Source organism: Hylobates moloch, unplaced genomic scaffold (assembly GCF_009828535.3).
Source record: "Hylobates moloch isolate HMO894 unplaced genomic scaffold, HMol_V3 SCAFFOLD_5, whole genome shotgun sequence".
Lineage (NCBI taxonomy): Eukaryota > Metazoa > Chordata > Mammalia > Primates > Hylobatidae > Hylobates > Hylobates moloch.
Window position 1 is genome coordinate 136,524,487 of NW_026652280.1, and position 23,291 is coordinate 136,547,777.

Sequence of the window (23,291 nt, forward strand, 5' to 3'; positions counted from 1 at the left end):
AAAAAAAAAAAAAAAAAAGCATTAGCCTTAATGCATTTTCGATTTTATGAAATAGGTATCTTTTCATTCGTGCGTATTTCAGACATTTGTGATTTCCAGCAAATACATAGCTATTTACAGGTGGGATTGCTAGATTAAGGGGTATGTACACTTTCAATTTGGTAGATACTTCCAAATTGTTCTCCAACTTATACAGCCATGGATCATCTTGGAAAGGGCTTGTTTTGTTTTCCTCACCAACAGTGACTACTACAATTCTTTTCATATTTACCAAGGTAATGGTTGATAAATTGGAGCTGTTGACTTAATTCACTCTTTCGACTCTTACACATATTGCAAATATTCCCCCCACCCCATTACTCTTCTTTCAACTTTGTTAATGGTGACTTTCACCCTTCGGTTTTTTTCTTCATGTACCAAATTTGTCAAACTTTTTCCTTACGGCTTCTGGGGTTTATATTTTGCTTAGAAAGACCTCCACTCTGAAATTAGAAATGATTTTTCCTACATTTTGTTTTCGTACTTGGGTAGTTGTGTTTTGTGTTTTTCTTTTTCTTTTTTTAATCATTCATAGGCTCCTTTTCTTTTACCCATGATTTTTTTTTCTTTTTTATTTTTTTATGACAGGTTCTCACTCTGTCGCCCAGGCTGCAGTGTAGTGGCACGATCTCAGCTCACTGAAACCTCCGCCTCCTGAGTTCAAGCGATTCTCCTGCCTCAGCCTCCCAAGTAGCTGGGATTACAGGCTTGCACCACCACGCCTAGCTAATTTTTGTATCTTGGTGGTTAAATTCTAGTTATTTTTATTTTATTCTTTATACTTCTCTACATTTTCCAGATTTAACATTTACATTATAATGTACCATATCATTATAACCTACTGTTTTAAAAATAAAAAAAAAACATATATATATATATATATATGTTTACATATAAAGAGGGGGTTTCACCATGTTGGCCAGGCTGGTCTCAAACTCTTGACCTCAAGTGATCCGCCTGCCTTGGCCTCCTAAAGTGCTGGGATTACAGGCGTGAGCCACTGTGCCTGGGCTTTTACCCATGATTTTAACATATAACTATGTATCTACATATTACTTGAGTTTGTTTCTTTAATGTTTCATTGATGTATTTATCTTTGATATACTTATTGTAGTTTTGTTGTATGTCTGTAGTATGAAATGTAAGTCGTGTTCCTCATGTAAAACAAATTTCTTGGTTATTTACTTTGCATATGAGTTTCTGAATAAACTTAAGTGGTATATACTTCTAGTAATACACTAATATACGCTAACATCCATTCTCCCCTTTTTCTCTAATAGAAGCCCTGCTTTTTTGCTTAGGAACATGGCCATATAGAATAAACACAATTCCCATCCTGGAAGCTAGTTGTATTCATATGGCTGCTTTAAGCAATGAGATTCATGTAGAAAAGTAGGTACAATTTCTGGGAACAGTCCTTTTCTCCCTCTCCACTGGCTGGAATATACACAGGACTGAATATAAGGTTTGTTTGTTTGTTTGTTTGTTTGTTTGTTTGAGACAGTGTCTCGCTTTATCGCCCAGTCTGGAGTGCAATGGCATGATCTCGGCTCACTGCAAGCTCTGCCTCCCGGGTTCACACCATTCTCTGCCTCAGCCACCCAAGTAGCAGGGACTACAGGCACCCGCCACCACGCCCAGCTAATTTTTTGTATTTTTAGTAGAGACGGGTTTCACCGTGTTAGCCAGAATGGTCTCGATCTCCTGATCTCATGATCTGCCAGCCTTGGCCTCCCAAAGTGCTGGGATTACAGGCGTGAGCCACCGCGCCCAGCCAAAGATAAGGTTTTAAAGACAGCAAAGTAAAAAGATAGAGGGAGCCTCAGTCTCTGACACCTTGAAGGGTGACACCAGCCCTGCCCTGTCTACCTGAACTTACATATATGAGAAAGACACTTCAATATTCCTGAAGCTGGTATTTTTAACTTTCTCTTACCGCCACTACTAACCCTAAGTAACAATTGGAATGGTAATTTATAAATTATCTGAAGATAACTGGCATATAGACAATATTTTTCAGACAGGAGCACAGTGTTTATTCAGGCATTTTATTTCCTCCATTAAAATGTATCATTTTCCTCATATGGATTTTGCATTTTTCCCACTGTTTATTCTTAGACAGTATACAGTTCCAAGTTTTGTTGCAAATGGGATTTTCAAATTACATTTCCAATTGGCCAATGCTATATTCTATATACAGATTTTCTATATAGTACAGATTTTCATGGTGAACTATTAAACAAAACTACCTTTTGTCATTTCTAATAGTTTTTCAACTGTTTCTCTTGGATGTTTGTCTCTACAATCACACTGCTCAAAATAAGGACTATGTTTTCTCTTCCTAATACTTCTATTTCTTAGGGTTAAATGATTGTTGCATAGGCAACAGTCATTACTGTCTTAATCCTGACTTGAATGCAGATGTTTGATGAAGCTTTCTGGAAGACCTCCCTACTCCTTAGCCAAGTTGAAAAGGCTTTATTCTATTCTCAGCCTGACAAATTTAAATCTGGACTGTGTTAAATCTTAGGAAATGTTTTTCGAGCATCTATCAAGCTTATCATGTTTTTTTTTTTAAGTTAAAGTAATAAATTTCCTAAAGGATTGAGTTACATAATACGTCATGTTGCACTTTTCAGATAAACCCTACTCTACCATGACACATTATTTTGGGGTATTTAATTGGTCATGTTTTTTCAACATGACCAATTTCAACAAATTACATTTGATCCTAAGTGAGACTGGTCTACAGTTATCTTTGATGAACAATTTTCTGGAATAAGGATTATGCTAGCCTCAGAGACCAAATTGAGATGTTTCAACATTTTGTATAATCTAGAACTGCTTAAATAAAATAGAGATTCTCTTTCATAAGTTATTTCCTTTTAAATGCAAGCATTACAAGGACAGTGTTTTCTTTTGTCTGATTTTTTAAAATTGATTTATTGCTATCCACTTGCTAATTTCTGGTTTCACTGCATTGTAATGACAGGATGGACCCTGAATTCCTACCTATCAACAAACAAAAAAAATTGTGGTTTTTGCTTCATGGTCATCTTTTCATGGCATTTGAAAAGAAATATTCTATAGCTATTAAAATTTGTGCACTATATAATTCAAAATGTTTCCTCTATTTTGAACTCTTTATCTGACAATTTCTAAGAGCTGTGTTCAAATACGTAGCTATGATTATAAATTTGACAATTTCTTGTTTACCAAGTTTTTCTTTACATAATTTGGTATCATGCTGTGCAGATTGTGTTTTATGAGTTAATTTCTGAAATCCCTGCATGTTCTAAAATTGCTAGAATGTCCTTACTGTGCCCTTACTCTTGATAGTTTCACTCAAGATAGAAGTCTAAATTCAAAATAGTTCTCCCTCAGAACTTCAAAAATAGCAGTATGTTGTAGCACTCCAATGTACAGATGACAAGTCTGAGACCAATGTGATTCTTTTCCCCTTATAGGCACACTGTTTGTCTTTAGACATTTTGAGATTTTTCTCTTAAGCTTGGGATTACACCTATTTTGTCCATATTCATCCTGTATGACTTTTTCATTGTTTTTGCTCAGCACTGGAGACTTCTAATATGAATCTTTCATCAGAAGATTTTTTTTTCCCTATTCTTGACTTCTTTTTTCACTTTCTGGAACTCCTCTGTATATTTATACTGTAACATACATACATACATTCAAAAATATTTATTGCATAGTATTTACCTGGCACTGTGATATATGCAGGGTATTCAATTGTGAATTCTCTATACATACGGCTCTTAATCTCATGAAGTTTAATTTTTAAACAGATGGTGTTCTGGGTTTTCTATGTCTTTAAGAGATACATCTATGTGTTTTACTGTAACTTCCATCTTTTTTATCTTTTCTTGTAAGCTCTGGAAGTATCTTCAGCTCAAAATTCTAGCTCAGTAATTTGATTCTCAGCCATGTTTATTCAACTAATCAGCCTAAAACAGTTTATTTTCACAACTGTTTTTTATTTCCAAGATACTTCCTTATAGCAACTTGCATTTTTAAAATTAGTACAATAACCTCTAAAATATTTGAAGATTATAATGACATATAATATGATGAGGATTACATATGAAACTATTATAAGTAGTACTAATTATTATTCCATATAATACTAATTATACTTGGTCATTTTTTCCCCCTGAATTGTTTCCCCAGGAATTTTCTGCTTGTTAAGTTTGCTGTATATTTTTCATGTTGCTCTTTTCCTTAAATATTTGCTGTTTCTCATTTGTTTGTCTACTTGCAAATGAGAGCCTAGGAGTCAACAAACTTTTTATATAAAGGTTAGGCTTTGAGGCCCAAACACATAATCTGTCATATATTGTTTTGGTGTTCTACAACCCTTTAAAAATGTAAAATCTACTAAGAAATAGGTAGTGGGAGGCCTGCAGATAGCAGTTTTCCAACCAATAAATTTCTCAGTATCATTATCTGGAGTTTATTTTCTGGGCTTGAGTGAAAAACTCCCTGAAGATTGCAATTACAGGAAACCTAGCATTTTAATTGTGTGAGGAAGGAGAAAGGAACAGTCAGAAGGAAAATTGGGAAATAGCTGGCAGATTTTTCTTTATTTGCTTGTTTTCTAAGTATGAGGAATAAAGCTCCTAGTGGTATTCACAATACACCTAGGGCATTGCCACACTTCGATGGCCCCTATTTGTATGCTCTGCATATATACTCTGTGAGTCTCACCTTATTTGGCAAACATCAAATTGTGTTACAGTTTTAGCTTAGAGGAATTCTGTGGACCAGTAGCTCTGAGTCAGAGACCAGAATAACTATCTAGTCCTTCAAAAATCTGGCTTAGCACACTACAGACACCCCATCTCAGAGCTGTCTCTACAACTAGAGGTACTTCTTTAATTATCATCTGTATGTGGCTGTCAGTTTCTTGGCTCTCTTGGTTTCACCAAGATCTAATTCCTTGTTTTGTATCTTCTAGAAATATTACACAGCACCCTTGTCTTCCTAGTGTGATTATAAATCTATCCTTATTGCTGAAATTTGTATTATTGTATCTCCTCTACAATTTTAATAGAACTTTAGAATTTAATGACTTGAATCAAGCATGCCATTTTAATCTCTCTTAAATCTATACTTTATACTGATCTAATAAATAAGCTACCCATAGTACCCTTCCACACTCCAGGCTATTTCATACCTCCCTGTCACCAAGGGGGCCATCTGTCACCATCAGCATCACCTCACCCTGACCCCTAATATAATACTTTTCAACTTTGTTTTAAAACAAAAACTGGGAAATTTTATCATTGTGGGATTCTCCGAAATATTTTCTGAAAGCCTTAGAATTCACAACAGACCTCTGGGAAAGTCAAGAAGAGATTAGACTAGTATGGCTGTCTCCAAGGAGGCCTCAAATGGTGGCAGGACCTACTGAATTTACCATTGCCAAGAATCTGCCCTTCAGCCTTGCAGATTCCCTGGATTTGTTCGAATACCAATAGAGATCCAGCACTCAGGGTAGGGACCATAACTACCAAAAAAAGTCAAATTGTTTATTTATAAAATGAACTGTAACTGTCACGCAGACTAGAACATTCCTGCCTGTATGGTTACTCCATTTTCTATCCATCAACAGGTGTCAAACTGTAATCAAAAGTTTGTATACCAGACGCGGTGGCTCATGCCTATAATCCCAGCACTTTGGGAGGCCAAGGCAGGCAGATCACTTGAGGTCAGGAGTTCAAGACCAACCTAACCAATATAATGAAACCCCATCTCTATTAAAAATACAAAAAAATTAGCTGGGCATGGTGGTGTGTGTCTGTAATCCCAGTTACTCAGGAGGCTGAGGCACAAGAATCGCTTGAACCCAGGAAGCAGAGATTGCAGTGAGCTGAGATAGTGCCACTGAACTCCAGCCTGGGTGACAGAGTGAGGCTATGTCTCAAAAAAAAAAAAAAAAACCAAGTTTGCTTGTAATTAATGCCACTAAATGGTACATTAAAAAATGATTAGAATGGTAATTTTATGCTATGTATACTTTACCACAATAAAAAAGTTTGCTTACATTCAAAGTAAGGACAATTTGGTAAATAAGTCAAATGTTAAATAACATCTAAAATAATCTGATAATATCCACTTCTACAATAAGAACAATCTTGCCAACAAAAACAGAGTTCTTAAATACATTTCAACATACTAACATTTACCTTTGTAGTTCTTTTCTCTGTTTCTACATGTACAAGAATGAGCTTATTATATGGGAAAATTACTACTCCTACTAACTTCCCAATATAGTTGTAAGTATGAAATGAGGGGGGAAAGGACCCCATTTTCTGACTCCCACAGGTCTGTTACAGATTCCAGTGCTTTCAGAAAGTATTATGAAGGATCCCCCAAATCTATGTTTATATTCAAAAGAGCGGAAACTCCTGCCTTGATAGGGGAGAGTTACAGGCACCAGAAATTTGTATGAGGACCCTGTGAATGTTCTCAAAGTGCAATCACTGACCACTACCTTCAAAATCATGTGAGATATTTGTTAAAAATATATCACCTCCAGGATAGGCGTGGTGGCTCATGCCTGTAATCCTAGCACTTTGGGAAGCCGAGGTGGGAGGACTGCTTGTGTCCAGGAGTTCAAGACTAGCCTGGGCAACAAAGCAAGACCCCATCTCTACAAAAAAAATATTAGCTGAGAGTGATGGTGCACATCTGTGGTCCCAGCCACTTGGGAGGCTAAGGCAGGATGACCGCTTGAGCCCAGGAGGTCAAGGCTGCAGTGAGCCATGATCATGCCACTGAATTCCAGCCTGCACGACAAAGACAGACCCTGTCTAAAGAAAAAAAAAAAAGTAGAAAAAGAGAACACCTCCAAAGAATATGCTCTGGTAAAATCTACGTTGGTACCCCCAAATCCTCGTTTCTACGAACATTTAGAACTACTCCCCTTTTCTAACATTTAAGGTGACCTGAAGGATGAAGAATCAGCCAAGGAAAGCTGACAGGTATAGGCTATAGAATAGAAAATGCAAAGGTCTTTGTAGGAAAGAAGTCATCAAAAAAGTAACAGAAGGCCATTATGGCTGGTGAGAATGGTATATGATATAAAGTTGGAAAGCTAGGCCAGTCTGATCAACATGATAAGGAGTTCTAACTGTATAGGTAAAAAAAAAAAAAAAAAAAAGCATGAGATTAACATCATCTGAATTACATTTTTAAAAGCTTATACTTGTGTAGAAAACTGAATCTACCATGGTAAGGGTGGAATCAAGATTAGTTAATAAGAAATGATCATGACTTGAACTGGGTTGGTTGCAGTGGAGGTAGAAGAGTGGGCAGATAAATTTTGGAAGTAGAACAGACAGACTTTTTGATAGACTGTAGGTGGGAAGTGATAAAAAGGGAATAATACAGGATAGTCCCTAGGCATGTAGCTGAAACAACTGTATAGGTTATAAATAAATTTCTTTGGTTATTTAGAACTATGTATCTCACTTTGTAATAGAGAAAACAAGTGATACTTGGAAAACAGAAGTTGAAAGGTGTTTAAGATCTTATATAAATCCTTATTACAAAAGCAACGCAAATATAAACACTAAGGATCACAAAAACTAACCTGACTATAAAGTAAACTGCCCGTCTACAAATTATCCAATAGGAAATACATGAATTTGAATTTCTGAATTAAGCACAGTAACAAAATACACTTTTATCATTACCTTGCAAATTAGCTAGGCTGTATAAAGGCTCATGTGTCCTACAAAAAAATACTACTTAGATGTTCTTTCCTATCTCTCATTCTAAAACATTTACCCACTTGTTACATAGGATTCTTGTTACATAATGGTCTTCTTTCCAAAAGTTTCATATCTCAATCAGACGACCAGAGACATTGTTTTAAAAAAAACACTCAGCTTAGTATCAAAAGAACCAAATACTAATAACCTAGAGGAATTTATTATTCTTTTACCTTAGCCCTTCCACAAATATTTTTAAATAAAGGAGAAATAAGAGGGTAACAAGTCCTATTATCCTTAAAATTTGAACTTCTAAGCAAAAAGGCTTTCAAAAGCCTGCTAAGTAAATACAGACTCCTAGATAGTATCCAAATTTCTCTAGTCTTCAAGTACCCTTCTCTTATTTGGCACCAAATCCCTAAAATGAGATGCAAGTATCTATCAGATATTACTAGCTTAAAGCTAGGCAAACCTAGTTCACCTCAAAAAAACAAAAAAAAAAAAAAAAAACTGTATTGGTTCAGAAAGTCTAGTTTTAAAAGCCTTATTTTATACAAAAAGATAAATTATCTGTGGGATTCTACAAATGTCCATACATTCACCCACTTAATACCTTACAATTTGATATATCCATACATTTATCCATTTGATGCCTCAAAACTTTAAGAATCTAATTTCACTGAAATACAGCCCCCTACGCCAGGCGTGGTGGCTCACACCTGCAATCCCAGCACTGTGGGAGGCCCAGACAGACAGGTCACTTGAGCACAAGAGTTCGAGACCAGCCTGGACAACATGGTAAAACCCCATCTCTACAAAAACTATAAAAATTAGCTGGGCATGGTGGCTCACACTTAACAGTCCCAGCTACTTGGGAGGCTAAGTTGGAGGATCGCTTGAGCCCAGGAGGTTGAGGCTACACTGCACTCCAGCCTGGGTGACAGAGTGAAACCCTGTCCCAAAAAAGAGAGAAAAAAAAAAATACAGACCCTACTCTCAAAAGAGGCCACAGTAAAGATTGAAAAAAATAAAAGCACTACTTTTTAGTGACACAAATAGATGGTTATTTGAAAATAAATAAATTTTAAGAATAGATCCTCTATCAAGCTCATGTTCTCTTTTTAAATATGTAGGTATATAAGCCATAAAAAGTAATTTTTAAAAAAGGATAGAAATATTTGAAAGAGAAATAATTCTTTTAAAAGAAAAGTCTGCTTCTTGGTTCTTTAGCCAAAAACAGACATGACAAAAGAACTAACACAACTACAGAAAACTTTGTATCAAATATATTTTCAGCAAGACTTCAAGATTTGACACAGGCACAGGGAAAACGAACAAACTTAAAAAGAGTATAAATAAGGTCAGTTACAGACTCACTTCTATTTGAAATGTGTTTTTAAAAAAATTTTAGTCTTACTTTTTAAAAATATGATTGAGAAATTTTTTTTCTTTAATTCAAGTCTTCTCAATCATCTTAAAATACTTGTGAGCTGAACTGATACATTAAGGCAAATTTTGATTTTAAATACTCATTTCATTGATGAACTCTGTTTCATTTAAACTGCTAATCCAGGGAGAAAGTTTTCATAAAAAACATTTTATTGCTACAAAGGGAAACATGGTCACAAAGAGCCTTTAAGCGTATCTTAACGCAAATTACTATTCAATGTCTAATGCAGTAAAAAAATACACAGTCAGAGCACAAAATACTTGCCCAGTTTATATCTTCTAGGGTAAGTATTCAAAAAATTGATGCACACTTGAATATTCACTCCCAAGAGCAGCATTTAAGATAAAATGATTAGAATAGATATACTAACAATACACATTTGTTATCCTTAACACCAATAAAGTAATAAAAATTAAGCTTAAAAATTATACAAACAACTTATTGGATCTAAGTTTGGTAGCTATAAAAACTAAACTAAAATAGTTTTACCTTCATTTTATTAAACAAATGTTAAACATTTAGAAATTATATAAAACAAATTTTAATATATGGAATGCATGCAACACGGGTGTTAATTCATATTTTAAGCTATTAAATTTCTTACCCTTTTTGACATTAGAACCAAAATGTAAAGCTCCTTTTAAATCTAATACCTTATATTTAATTTTCTTCAGGTTGCTCAACAGGGAAGTCAGCAGGTTCTTCCTTTGCTGTTTCTTCCTCTACTTCCTCTACTTCCCCCACTCCCTCTACTTCTCCCACTGCCCCTACTTCCCCTCCTTCCCCCATTCCCTCTGTATTTCCCTCACCTTCTATTCCTCCTTCTCTCACTTCCTCTACTTCTTCCACTTCCTCTACTTCCCCCACTTCCTCTGCTTCTTCTTCCTCCTCTTCATCCTCCTCTTCTTCAATAGGTTCATCAATCTTCTCTTCATCCTCCTCATCTCCTTCTATTTGCTGATCCTGAGAATGGTCTTGAATTTCAAAAGGATTCTCACCCTAAAAACATAAGAAATGGCTTTTAAAATCAGCACATTCATTATTACATGATATGGCAAGTGAAATTTTTACTTGCCATATCATGAGGAATAAATGCCATTTTGAAACTTTTCATTGTAAATTATAACAAATTCATTAAGTATTTGTTGAGTGTCCATTTCATACCAATGTGAGCATATAACTTACTGAAGCCATTACTTTATACTCCATAACTGAAATGCTTAAAGGTCATATTTTCCCCTTAACTGTATTTCTAAATAATCATACACACACGCACACACGCACACACACACACACACACACACACATGACAAAGGCAAGTGCGGTTTTTGGTAGAAACAAAAGGGATGATGCAAAGATTTACATTTTAATTATATGAGTAGTTAATGTTACAGAATCTCTTTAAAACTCAAATGAAAATCAGGTACCTTGCTTAATCTACTAGATACCATGCCTTACTTCTACTTTTAAAAAGTAGACAAATGGCTCACGCTTGTAATCCCAGCACTTTGGGAGGCCGAGGCGGGCGGATCACGAGGTCAGGAGATTGAGACCACGGTGAAACCCCGTCTCTACTAAAAATACAAAAAAAATTAGCCAGGCTTGGTGGCGGGCGCCTGTAGTCCCAGCTAGTCGGAGAGGCTGAGGCAGGAGAATGGTGTGAACCCGGGAGGCGGAGCTTGCAGTGAGCCGAGATTTCACCACTGCACTCCAGCCTGGGCAACAGAGCAAGACTCTGTCACAAAAAAAAAAAGTAGACAAACCTCTCAGTAAACATTCACAGGTACAACTTTAATATTTTATTTTAATACTTCAATTATATATCTGGATCAAATCTCATATAAATTTGACCATATCAGAAGGCTATATTAATGCAGTAAGAAATGAAGTAACAGTGAAGGTTATTAAGCAGGAATATATTAAGACTGGCATTACCCTTTAAGATGAATGACACAGGAATGTGTAGGATGAAGTAGAGAACCAAAAGAAGGAATACTAGTGAGGAGGCTACTCTAATATCCCAGACCAGGGAAATGTAAAAGATGTGGTGACATTATTCACAGAACAGGTAAATTACAATCACTATTCTAATGGAAAGGAAAAGGGGAAGAAGTGTGTATATGCTATTAATATATATACCTTCAGATATCTATATGTCTAATAGGCAGCTATAAATCTGCAACTCAAAAGAAAGGAGAGTTCGAAATAAGATATTTACATTTATGAATTGCCTGCTTGCAGAGAGTGCACGGTGAAGCCAGGGTCTTAAATGGGAAGGCCCTGGGATGGGACTGGTGGATTAACTAGAAAAAAGGCTACAGTAAAAACCCTACGAAGACGCCTATACTATACATGGGGGCAGCAGAAGTTAGAAGTGAAGGAACACGGCCGGGTGCAGTGGCTCACACCTGTAAGGCTGAGGCAGGTGGATCACAAGGTCAGGAGATCGAGACCATCCTGGCTAACACGGTGAAACCCCGTCTCCACTAAACATACAAAAAATTAGCCGGGCCTGATAGCAGGCACCTATAGTCCCAGCTACTCGGGAAACTGAGACAGGAGAATGGCGTGAACCCAGGAAGTGGAGCTTGCAGTGAGCCAAGATCATGTCACTGCACTCCAGCCTGGGCGACACAGCGAGACCCTGTCTCAAAAAAAAAAAAAGAAGTGAAGGAACACTTGGTACAGGAGGAAACCCAGGACAGTAAAAGACTACCTGATAAAAGAGAATTTCAAGAATAAGTGATAGATCAACAGTGTCAAATGATACATATAAAAAAGCAGAAAGCAATTGAAAAAGGTCACCAGAGTTAATCATCATTACAGAATGGGGGTTCTTGAGGATTTATTGTACTATCCCCTTATTTTCATACATTTAATATGTTATAATTTTTTAAAGACCACTAGATTTGATAATGACAACATTAGTAATCTTAGGAAGAGCAGTTTCAAAAGTATGATGTGACAGTTAGACAGCAGCAGTTGTCCAAGAATATATCTTTAAAATTTCCTATGAAGCTGTCAAAAACCACAGGCCCTGATTCCAACACCCCGAGATTTTCATTTAGTCTGTACTGGAGCTCTTGCTGAAAACACAAATTCCTGGATCAATCTCAGACCGCCTGAATCAAAATTTCCAGGGGAGAAGCTCAGTAACTTGCACATTTAAGAAGCATTTCAGGGCAACAATTAGCTGGGTGTGGTAGCGCGCGCCCATAGACCTAGCTACTCAGGAGGCTGAGGCAGGAGAATCGTTTGAACCCAGGAGGTGGAGTTTGCAGTAAGCCAAGATCACGCCACTGCCCTCCAGCCTGGGCAACAGAGTGAGACCGTCTCAAAATAAGAGAAGCATTTTTGGAGATATTTATCAGTGAAGTTTGGGAAACCCTAATTCAGAAAGCCTAAAAAAGGGCTTAGGCAGCTTTTTGTTTATCTTGGCCTCACGGGTGATTGAACACATTCCTCAGGTTGAGAACTACTAGTTTAAAGAGTGAATAATAGAGAAGAAGCAAAGAGCATGTGCAAAGTAAACTACCATTTCAAGTACGCTGGGAAGAGACAAGATGATAAAATAGGGTGGGCCAAAGTCTAGGAAAAGTTAAGTCATTTTTAGTTTAGGGAACTCATAAGCATGTCTATTTGAGGAAGATGAGAAAAAAAAAAGGAAAAAAATCAGATGCAAGTAAAGGAAGAAATAATGATGAAATCAGAACAAAGATGAAAGGCAAAGAAGATTTTTCCTCACAGATAATAAAGGTGAAGGAAGATCTACCTAAGGCAGAAATGAGAACACTTACTGAATTTACATCTAATGGTCTCAATCTCCCTAATGCAGGAGAAGAAATAAGCATATGGGAAGTAGCTGAGTGTGGTGGCGTGTGCCTGTAATCCCAGCTACTAGAGAGGCCGAGGTGGGAGAATGGCTTTAAACCCAGGAGTTCAAGGCTGCAGTGAGCTATTATCACACCACTGTACTCTGGCCTGGGCAACACAAAGAGATTCTGTCTTAAAATATATATATAAGAAAAAGAATATGGGAAGCAAAGAGAGCAAGAATGAAATCTGAGACGTGAGGTTATTAAAGGTTGGAAGAGTCACTACAGGAAACACATTACACTGGTAGTTAATAAGTAAAATTATTGTGAATTGACTGAAAATCTGGGAAACACAGGACTGGCACGCACGATTCCACATTTTTTAGCAAGACAAACATTAAAGCTAACTGTAGAGCTAGAACTAATAAGGAATTTGAGAGCAGCACCCTTCCCTACTGAAAGGGGTGATTATCAATGCCCAGAGCAGAGAGTGAAGGCAGAACAAGATGACACAGAGAATTAGGAGAAACTGATGAATTGATTATCTCGATGAAGACAAAGTTGTTTTGTTTTGTTTTGTTTTTTTCTGTCTTCTCTGCTGTGTATCTAAGGGACAAAGATTTAAAAGGGCTTTTTATCAGACTGAGAGCACTTGACAGTGGAGGAGTTTTAAGCCATGACCAGAGCTGACCATGAGCAGAAGATGTTCTGGGGAATGACAACAGGGAACAGAGCAGACAGGCATGCTGAATAAAGGGCCATCATTGAGTAATGTGACCCCAGTGCTTCTTGAATTTTCACATGCATATAAATCAACAGGAATCTTGTTAAAATGAAGATTCTTATTCAGTAGGCCTGGGTATGACCTGAAATTCTGCATTTCTAATGAGCTCCCAAGTGATGCCAATACTGCTGATTCAAAGATCACATCCTGAGTAACAAAGTTCTAGAGGAGTTCTCAGTTTAGGTGCGTTCTCTACAATATGTGCATGAGCAGGATACTCCCACCAGTGACATCTCTCATTCCATGAAGTGACTCGATTGTGTAACTTGAAAATACTATATAGAAATTCTAATTTTGCATTCTTCCCTCATTAAAAATTATCTTCATACATCAACAGAAACCACTGACTTCTCAGAAGTTTGTGACAATGTAAGAATAAAAATCTAATTTTTCCTTCTTTAGCTATGATGCTTTTTGATGCCATACCTCCCATAAAATTGGATTTCAATTGAGGGCTGCATTCATTTCTTTAAAGTAGTGTCAAGAATGTACTAAATAGTGACAAATATTAACGAATATTAGATTAACAAATTAGAAAATAGGCCCCTAAGGAACAAGCTGCAAGAACTAATATTATTTAGCTTGGAAAGAACCGGTAGAGGGACAATTTAATGGTCATTAAATATGTATCAGGTTTTCTTCACAGAGTAGCTGTTAATAGTCACAATAGACAAAATAAACAAAACTTCTTTAATCTATACTTACTAATGTAAATAACACACTGTTGTAAATCCTGAACACAACAGCTCTCTTCAGTGTAGAATAATGATTTTAAGGTAGGTATTATTTTGTAAAGACTGAAAAATAACTTCTATGAGACCAGTCTGGGTATTATAAGAGAAGTAAAAACAGAACAAAACCAAAAGACTAACCTCTAAAATTTATTCCCGAATCACAGTAAGCTCTGATTTGTATAGTAAGTGTTTATCATAAATTTTATGTAAAGATGGATTCAAGCCATAACATATGGCAAAAACCCTAAGGAGTAAAGAGTATATATCCAGTCGTTCACATCTGAGTTTCCTAACATTAGAAGCAACCTCTCTTCTCCTGCCCTCCAAATTCCATGAGATTCCTTCTCCTGGAGCAACATATCTGACCTTCCTGCTACCCTCCAACTTTTATTCAAGGAAAAGGAATGATTTATGCAATTAGCATGCTTGGAAGCAAAAACTAGGTGGACACTACACAGTCCCTTGTGGGTCCCCTCTTTTGGGTCTTCCTAGTGACAGAAAAGGTACATCCTAGTCTGTTCTATGCCATGTGGTAAACTAGGAGAAGCCTGTTGCTGGTCCATCTGGGCTGGTAACAGAAATTGGGAGGATCTAAGTATACCTAATTCAGAAGTGAAATATTAAAAGTCCACAGCAACTACATAGCTAAGAGATATTCTCCAAGTCAATTTTTTCTCAAATCAAGAATAAAGCTGACATTTTGATTTTCTATCTAATTCTTGTGTATTTCTCATCGATTCAGAGCTACAAAGGTGGTAAGAGAGGAATCACTGCTCCCACCTTGACCAACCCAACAATTAGGAAAAAAGATGTTTTACCTATATGCAAGATACTGAGTAAAATTCTTCTTAATATGTTATACTATATTCAAGTATCACAAAAGGTTACTATGTCACCAGTTAATTATTGCAATACTACAATATTATTGAAAAGGTTTTTGCCCTAAAATCTTACCTTAACAAAACGTTCATATCGCGCCTTCACTATTGGATTATTTAAAATGCTTGTAGCAGTCAAGACACTCTCTCTTTTTATTTGTTCCTTATAAGCCTATAAAAAACAGATCACACAGAGGGTTCTTGAAAACCATGCCATGAAAAATATTTCCATAATTAAAACAGCATTTCATGCTCAAACCCTTAGATTTAAATGACTTATCTTTTTACAAACTATAGAGCAATAGCAACTACTGTAACCACAATCTAAATCTATGAATTAAAACAATGAAGATTCAAGCCAATCAGCTTCAACAGAAAACACTCAGTCCCACAAATCTACAAGTCTAGATTCTACTAGATATCTGCCTTCTCTTCTTTCCACTCCACATCTGCCTCTCCAGCCCCCAACTATTAATTTTCATGCTGTCAAAAAATAAAGAATAATTTTTCATACTACAAGAGTATCTAGTCTTCCTCTAGGCTGTAGTTATTTCAAGACTATTGTGCAGAGGAAGAAAGTTAACAGTATAGAATGTCTAATTGCCAAAATGGTGTCAAGGGAATATCAAGAGAAGAAAAAGACATAGATTAAGAAAAGATTGTATGTGTTCAAAAACGCTTGAAGAAATCTGAATTAAATGAGGTTCACTTCAATACAAAATACAAGTTTAACACTTGGGTATGTTCTATTTAAAACTTAAGGCTTTAATATCTGAATCTTTAAATATGCTTTTCAAACAAATTGATTTCCCACAATATAAACATTTGTATTGTCTGAAATAAATCTGACTAAATAAAACCAGCCAAGCCAATAGAGAAGCAGAAATATACTGATCAAAAAGAAGACAGTAAATTTTTCAGGGATATTCTACTAAAAAATATAACAATAGATGCTAGCTGATAATGCTGTTTTTAAATGTATTTTTCCCAACCATCAGAAAAATGTATCAGCAATAATCAAATCTTTACTTTCTTCTTTATTCTAAAACACAGACACACACAACACACACACTCTCTCACAAAACTGTTTTGCACTGACTTTTTAAAAAGTCAACAGTTCAACAAAAGCTACGATTTCCTGAATGCTTACCATTACCAGACACTATTTTAATTGCCTTACACATTTTAATTAATCTAATTCTAAAAAAAATCAGATAAGAGTAGAATGATCATCTACCCTCATTTTACAGATAAGGAAACTTAGACAAAGAAAGGCTAACTTGCTTGCTTAACACATGTTATAGATTGAACAACTCAGGGAGTCTTACTTTAGAGCTCAATCTTAACCACTATATACTGCCTCTCTGAGTATACTTACAGTTATTTTCATATGAGATTGATAAATTGATAAAATTGCAGATAGGTGTGAAGCTATGGCCAAAGAACAATAAAAGACTGATGGATAATCCAGCAACTTTATTAAGACAGATGAAAATTTTACCTGCTTCCCTTTGATATGATCAGGAGATTTTAAGTGCTGCTGAACTGAACTATGTAAAGCAGGGACATGCACACCGCAAGCGCTGCAATGAACTGTCTCTACCTTCATCATGTGATCATCTGCAGTAACACCTACAAAAGACATCCAATTATTAAAGAAATGATTCATACATTATTTCTGACCAATGAAGTTTTTACTACTTAATTTCCATGATTATTTATACCCCTTCTTCCATCACAGTGTATAGGTTTATGTTGACTATTTCTACCACATCTCATAAATCTACATATGTAGATTTAATATATTACTAACTAATTAAAATTATTAAGGTACGATTACATTATAGTTCCTAATCATGTTAAACAACCATGCTCTGAGGCCTGTACATTCATCCTCCAAAAACTATAATATAAAGGAAAACAAATATTGATTTTGTAGTAAAATAAGAATTTCCATGATTATGAATGTGGATGAGTAAGAAAAGGGGAAAGGAAGTCAAAACTGGATTCATAAGGAACAAAGGTATTCTGGATCTTGCAAATGGTGACTGGGGTTTATTACAGGTGAAGGTACAAATATATGCAAGGGAAGGGTGAAACAGAATGGTACTTTCTGCAAGTTAGTACAACTGGAACAGAGAAGAAGAGACTAAAGATGAAAATAGAAAAAAAGAAGGGCCTAAATAATAAAGAGCTTTATGTGCCACGCCTAGGAATTTGAACTTGATCCTGGAGAGGATGAGGAGCCACTAAAAGTTCCTGAAATAATGAGATCATGTAGTAAAATCGTTAAGAAAAACTGGAAGTAATGAAACTACTTCAGAAATACTACAATTGTCAACAGAAAAGGATTTGAACAAATACAGTATTTAAAGAAGAGGTAAAGAAACAGATTTGATAAATATTTAAAAGATAGAATTGATGTTATCAATTGATCAGTACTATAGATACAGTAAGGAAAAAGTACCTAGTATAACTCTACTTCTGGCTTTGGTAGATGGTGCAGGCCCTTCTCAAGACACATGAAGGAAAAAACTGTGAGGTTTTGTTTTGCTTTCTTTGTAAGGTAGGATATGCTCAAGGAGACGATAAATTTTTTGGATATGTTGATTTTGTGTGACTGCTGTAAAGAGATGTTAGTAGGCAGTTAAATGTGTAAGACTAGAGTTCAGAAGAAAGATCTGTGCTAGAAATATAGATGTATAAGTAATGAACATCTAGATACTAATTTAAGCTCTGTACGTGAATTTATTAGGAAGGAATATAAAAAGAGATGGTAATGGGGCTAATGACAAGGTACTGAGAAACATCAAATTCTAAAAGAGTGGCAGAGAAACCATAAAGACTTAAAAAATGACAAAAGGATAAAGAAAACATTAGGTCAGTGAAGTGCCACAGAAACAAAGGAAGAAAAATTATTCATGAATAATGTAGTTAGTAAAAAATGTTACGGAAGATAATGATTCAAAAGAACCTAGAGAAGTTGGTGTTGGTAACTTCTGTCACAGCAGTTTCAGTAGACTAACAGTAGTAGAAAGTTGTTTAATGTGCTTAATGTAATACATGGGAGATGAAGAAGCAGGGACTAGTGTGGGTTATGCTTAAAGAAGCATGGTTATTTAAAAAGAAAAAGAAGACAGGTTATTTAGGAGAACTAGTGTCTGTTTTTCTTTCCTTTTCTTTTATTCCTTTTGTTGACTGTTTTTTGTTTGGTTAGTTTTTGTTTTTGTTCTTGTTTTGTTTTGTTTTTTTAAGTAAAAGCATATTTACAGACTCCAGAGATGGAATCAAAAGAGAAGGAAAGACTAAAAAGACAGAAGAGTTCATAACTTGAATTTTGGGAGAAGGAATAACAGAAACAGAGAACAGAGAGAAGTATCTTTCACCTAGAGGAAAAGGTAACTTCCTCTCAAACTGAAGTGAAGAAAGTAATGGCAGGTAATGATAAATTTGTAAGCATGAGAACAGGAAGACAAAGAAGTTCATTTCTGGTAACTCACTCAGAGCTACTGTATATATGACTGTACTATATCACTCTAGTGGCTATCATTTACATTTAAATAGGTTATGATATATAAAAATACATGCAGAATTTTAAAATAATTTGTTTCAAATACTTACCTTCCATAACATCTTTTTCAATTATTTTAACTATTTCTGTTTGATTATTTGTCTGTTGCTTACGAATAGATGTTTTCTTGAATTTATTCACCATACACTCCTAGAAAACAAAATAGAAAGAATCCAAATAGCTTTCAATGAGCACTCAAGTATAATGCTTAGCACCTTGTTCATTCTATGGAAGATACAATATCTGCTATATAAGAATTAACATCTTTTCTCAAGGAGTTTACAATTTAACTGAAAAGATAATCATAAAATACTAGGAACCTACAAAACTTATTCATTTTTCAAAGTATATTTTAAGCATATAGAGAAAGGGATCAAAGGGAGCTAGAATATTTAAGAGGTCTTCCAGAGTAGGTGGGTATTTAAGTTATAAAGGACACACAGAAACCCATTAAGGATATAAAATACAGAAGATTGTTAATTAAGGGTCACAGTTCTATGAGAATTACAGTGGTCTGAATGATCACTTTTTTTTTTTTGAGATGGAGTCTCGCACTGTCATCCAGGCTGGAGAGCAGTGGTGCAATCTCTGCTCACTGCAACCTCTGCCTCCCGGATTTAAGCAATTCTCCTGCCTCAGCCTCCTGAGTAGCTGGGATTACAGGCACGCGCCACCACACCTGGCTAATTTTTGTATTTTTAGTAAAGACAGGGTTTCACCATGTTGCTCAGGCTGCTCTTGAACCCCTGACCTCGTGATCCGCCCGCCTCAGCCTCCCAAAGTGCTGGGATTACAGGCGTGAGCCACTGTGCCTGGCCTGATCACTGTATTTTTTTTTTTTTTTTTTTTGAGACGGAGTCTCGCTCTGTCACCCAGGCTGGAGTGCAGTGGCGCGATCTTGGCTCACTGCAAGCTCCGCCTCCTGGGTTCATGCCATTCTCCTGCCTCAGCCTCTCCGAGTAGCTGGGACTACAGGCGCCCGCCACCACGCCTGGCTAATTTTTTTGTATTTTTAGTAGAGATGGGGTTTCACCGTGGTCTCGATCTCCTGACCTCGTGATCCGCCTGCCTCGGCCTCCCAAAGTGCTGGGATTACAAGCGTGAGCCACCACGCCCGGCCACTGTATTTTTAACTTTCTAATAATTCCATCTCTTCTGTCCAAATTAATTGTATGTACAATCAACAGTCCAGCTCAAGCCCCTTCTTTAAGCATTCCTTAACATTCCCAACTGTCTTTCCCTTTGCTAAACCCCTACACTATTTCTGAATTCCTGGCACTGACACTTAACAGTCATTTAACTGCACTGAGCATAATTATCTTTCATGATAAAAATGAATTGTTACAGGGCTCAACTGAAATAACGAATGAATGTAACCAGCACAACTCCAGTTAATGGATGATAGCTGACTCTACATCAATAAAGTTGTTAAAGGACACCTCCTGCAGAAACAACTGTGAAAAATGTAATAATTTCTGAAATAACAAATACAAATTCTATTATAGAGGAATTCACAAGTAATTCTGGGTTAATTTTAAAACAACTCTTTCTTTAAATAGTAAATTAAAATTTTAGAACATAAATGCGAGAGATGGGGAAAGTGAAAAATGAAATCATAAGAAATTCATATCAATAAAATGCTTCTCACTTCAAAAACAGCTACTCACATGCAAAAACTCCATAACTACTTTATCAAATTTAGTTTGTTTCTGTATATGATCTAACGTTTCCTGATGTGAAGAACTTTCCAGATGCAGTTCAATATCTTTTTCTTCAAACGTTCGAAATTTACAAAATGAACATGTAAATGCCATTCTGTAAGAGAAAAAAAAGTTTTCCTTTAAATATTACTTTATTCACCTATAAAGAGTTCATAAGAATATACCATTGAAACTAATTTTACCAACATAAATGATTTCCTTTCTTCCTCTTTATGACTGAATTAAACTTAGCTTAAATCAAAAAAAAAAAAACCAGTATTTAAGTACATATTTGGACAGCACCCATACACCACTTTGCATTTCTAGCCCACCCTGGAGCTTCCGGGTAGGAAAAATGGAATCAGGGGATCTGTAAATTATCCACTTCAAGCCTGGACCAATTAAAAAGCCAAAGCAAACCTCAAGAAGTATCAAGTTCCAAAGTTCTGCAACTTATTTTACATGTTGTTCCATCCTCAAGCTTCTAAACCAATGGTAGTATCAACAAAGCAAGGTGGCATACCACCAGACAATCATAATTCACTCCTGTGGAATTCTTGGGTGATAAAAGTCTTGCCTTCTAAAGCACTACTTCACTTAGGGATAACTAATAGGCCTGGACTGGACGAATGCATACATCTGTAAGCTCAAGAGCCACTCCATAATGAACAGTCCCACGTAATTGTTTCTTTTTTTCTTTTTCTTTTTCTTTTTTTGAGATGGAGCCTCGCTCTGTTGCCCAGGCTGGAGTGCAGTGGTGCGATCTCAGCTCACTGCAACCTCCACCTCCCAAGTTCAAGCAATTCTCCCACATCAGCCTCCCAAGTACCTGGGACTACAGGCATGCACCACCACACCTGGCTAATTTTTTTTGTATTTTTAGTAGAGACGGGGTTTTTGCCACCTTGGCCAGGCCGGTCTTGAACTCCTGACCTCAGGTGATCCGCCTGCCTCAGCCTCCCAAAGTGCTGGGATTACAGGTGTGAGCCACCGTGCCCAGAATAACTGTTTCTATCTTACATTATTTTCTTTTCCTTGAATTATGCCAGCAGTCACATAACTGGTTTCTGTCTCCAGTCTCCATTTTCCAATTAATTCTTTGCAATGCTATTAGATTTATTTTCCCGGTTGAGAGTATGAGTTCTGGAGCCAACTGCTGAGTTCATATCCTAATTCCATTTTGTGATCTCGGGCAAGTTACCTGACTTGGTTTTCTGGGCCTTGGTTTTCTTACATTGAGATGAGAACGCTCACAGAGGTGTCTGAGGATTTTTAAAACTTAACGCAGACAAAGCCCTTAGAACATTTCCTAAAACACAATAATTATTCAATTAATTATTGCCAGTTCCTATGGGAGGTAAGAGCACATTACTGCTCAAAGGGCTTCATTAGCTCCATAAGCTCAAAAAACAAAGACAAAAATGTTTTCAGCTGCCATCAAGGAAATTTCCTAATCTCTCCTTTTTGGCTTTACTCACCAATACCTTTAAGCATTATCTGGCACAGCATGTCTTCATTAAATGTTTAAATTAGATTATACCTTTCACCCATTAGAGTCACTTCAATCTACACTGCTTTCAATTTTCTAAATAACAATAACACATTCCTGTTTGCTTTGATGGCAAGCCATGGCCTCTACCTGGGCTGCCTCTCACAACTCCTCCTGTAACCCCACCATTCCCGGATCAATTCAAGTACTACTTCCATCACTGTAGCCTCCCCTGATTTCCATGCACCCTTATTTATTTATTTTTTGAGACAGAGTCTTGCTCTGTTGCCCAGGCTATGGAGTGCAGTGGCGTGATCTCAACTCACTGCAACCTCCACCTCCCAAGCTCAAGCTATCCTCCTACTACCTCAGCTTCCCAAGTGGCTGGGACCACAGGCACGTGCCACTACACCTGGCTAATTTTTGTATTTTTTGTAGAAATGAGGTTTCACCATGTTGCCCAAGCTGGTCTTGAACTCCTAGGCTCAAGCAATCCACCCGCCTTGGCCTCCCAAAGTGCTGGAATTACAGGCATGAGCTACCACGCTTGGTCTCCTACACCCTTATTTAGAAGTTATTTCTCATGAGACTACATTGTACTTCTCTTCTGGTATCCTTCACCATATACTATTATTTATGTACATCTCTCACACATCCATCTCTTTCTCCCTAGGTTCCCTTAAGGGTAGATATAAATCTTTCCATGAGCTTTATTATGTGGAAAGCATTCAAATATCCAAGGGAAGGAACCTATCACAAGAATAGTGATCTACTCAATCTCGAATCCTCCTAACTCAAAGTAAAACTGCTCTGATAAATGAAAATAACTTAGACTACTTTAAAGAAATTATATCCTAAAATGATAATTTATGAGTCGACTTTTTTTTGGTTATATCATCAGATTTATATCTAGAGTTACAGAGAAAACAGCTAAATGAAAGTTCAGTTCTTTCATTTTCTCTAAATCACAATTTTATATATTATATTAACATGAACACAATCCAGATTACGTTAACATGAACATACTCCATATCTAAAATTTTTCATGAGAAAAGTACTCATAGGGCAATTAAATTTAAAAAACTGCATCTTATA

General features: G+C 36.3%; 1 protein-coding gene across 6 annotated transcripts in view; it reads right to left on the reverse strand.

Moving 5' to 3' along the window:
* The window catches only part of ZNF326 (zinc finger protein 326), a 63,602-nt gene that overhangs the window by 20,262 nt on the left and 20,049 nt on the right, over positions 1 to 23,291 (reverse strand). For 5 of the 6 annotated variants that reach the window (XM_032155402.2, XM_032155401.2, XM_032155404.2 and 2 more), the window contains 5 exons: positions 20,675 to 20,822; positions 19,058 to 19,157; positions 16,938 to 17,068; positions 15,513 to 15,608; positions 8,310 to 10,224 (listed from right to left, as the gene is read on the reverse strand). In XM_032155402.2, coding sequence (XP_032011293.1) covers positions 9,886 to 10,224; positions 15,513 to 15,608; positions 16,938 to 17,068; positions 19,058 to 19,157; positions 20,675 to 20,822 — 814 coding nt within the window. In that variant the 3' untranslated portion in view covers positions 8,310 to 9,885. Of the gene's footprint in view, positions 1 to 8,309; positions 10,225 to 15,512; positions 15,609 to 16,937; positions 17,069 to 19,057; positions 19,158 to 20,674; positions 20,823 to 23,291 lie in introns of those variants that run through there. The other variant, XM_058439594.1, reaches the window with a different exon arrangement.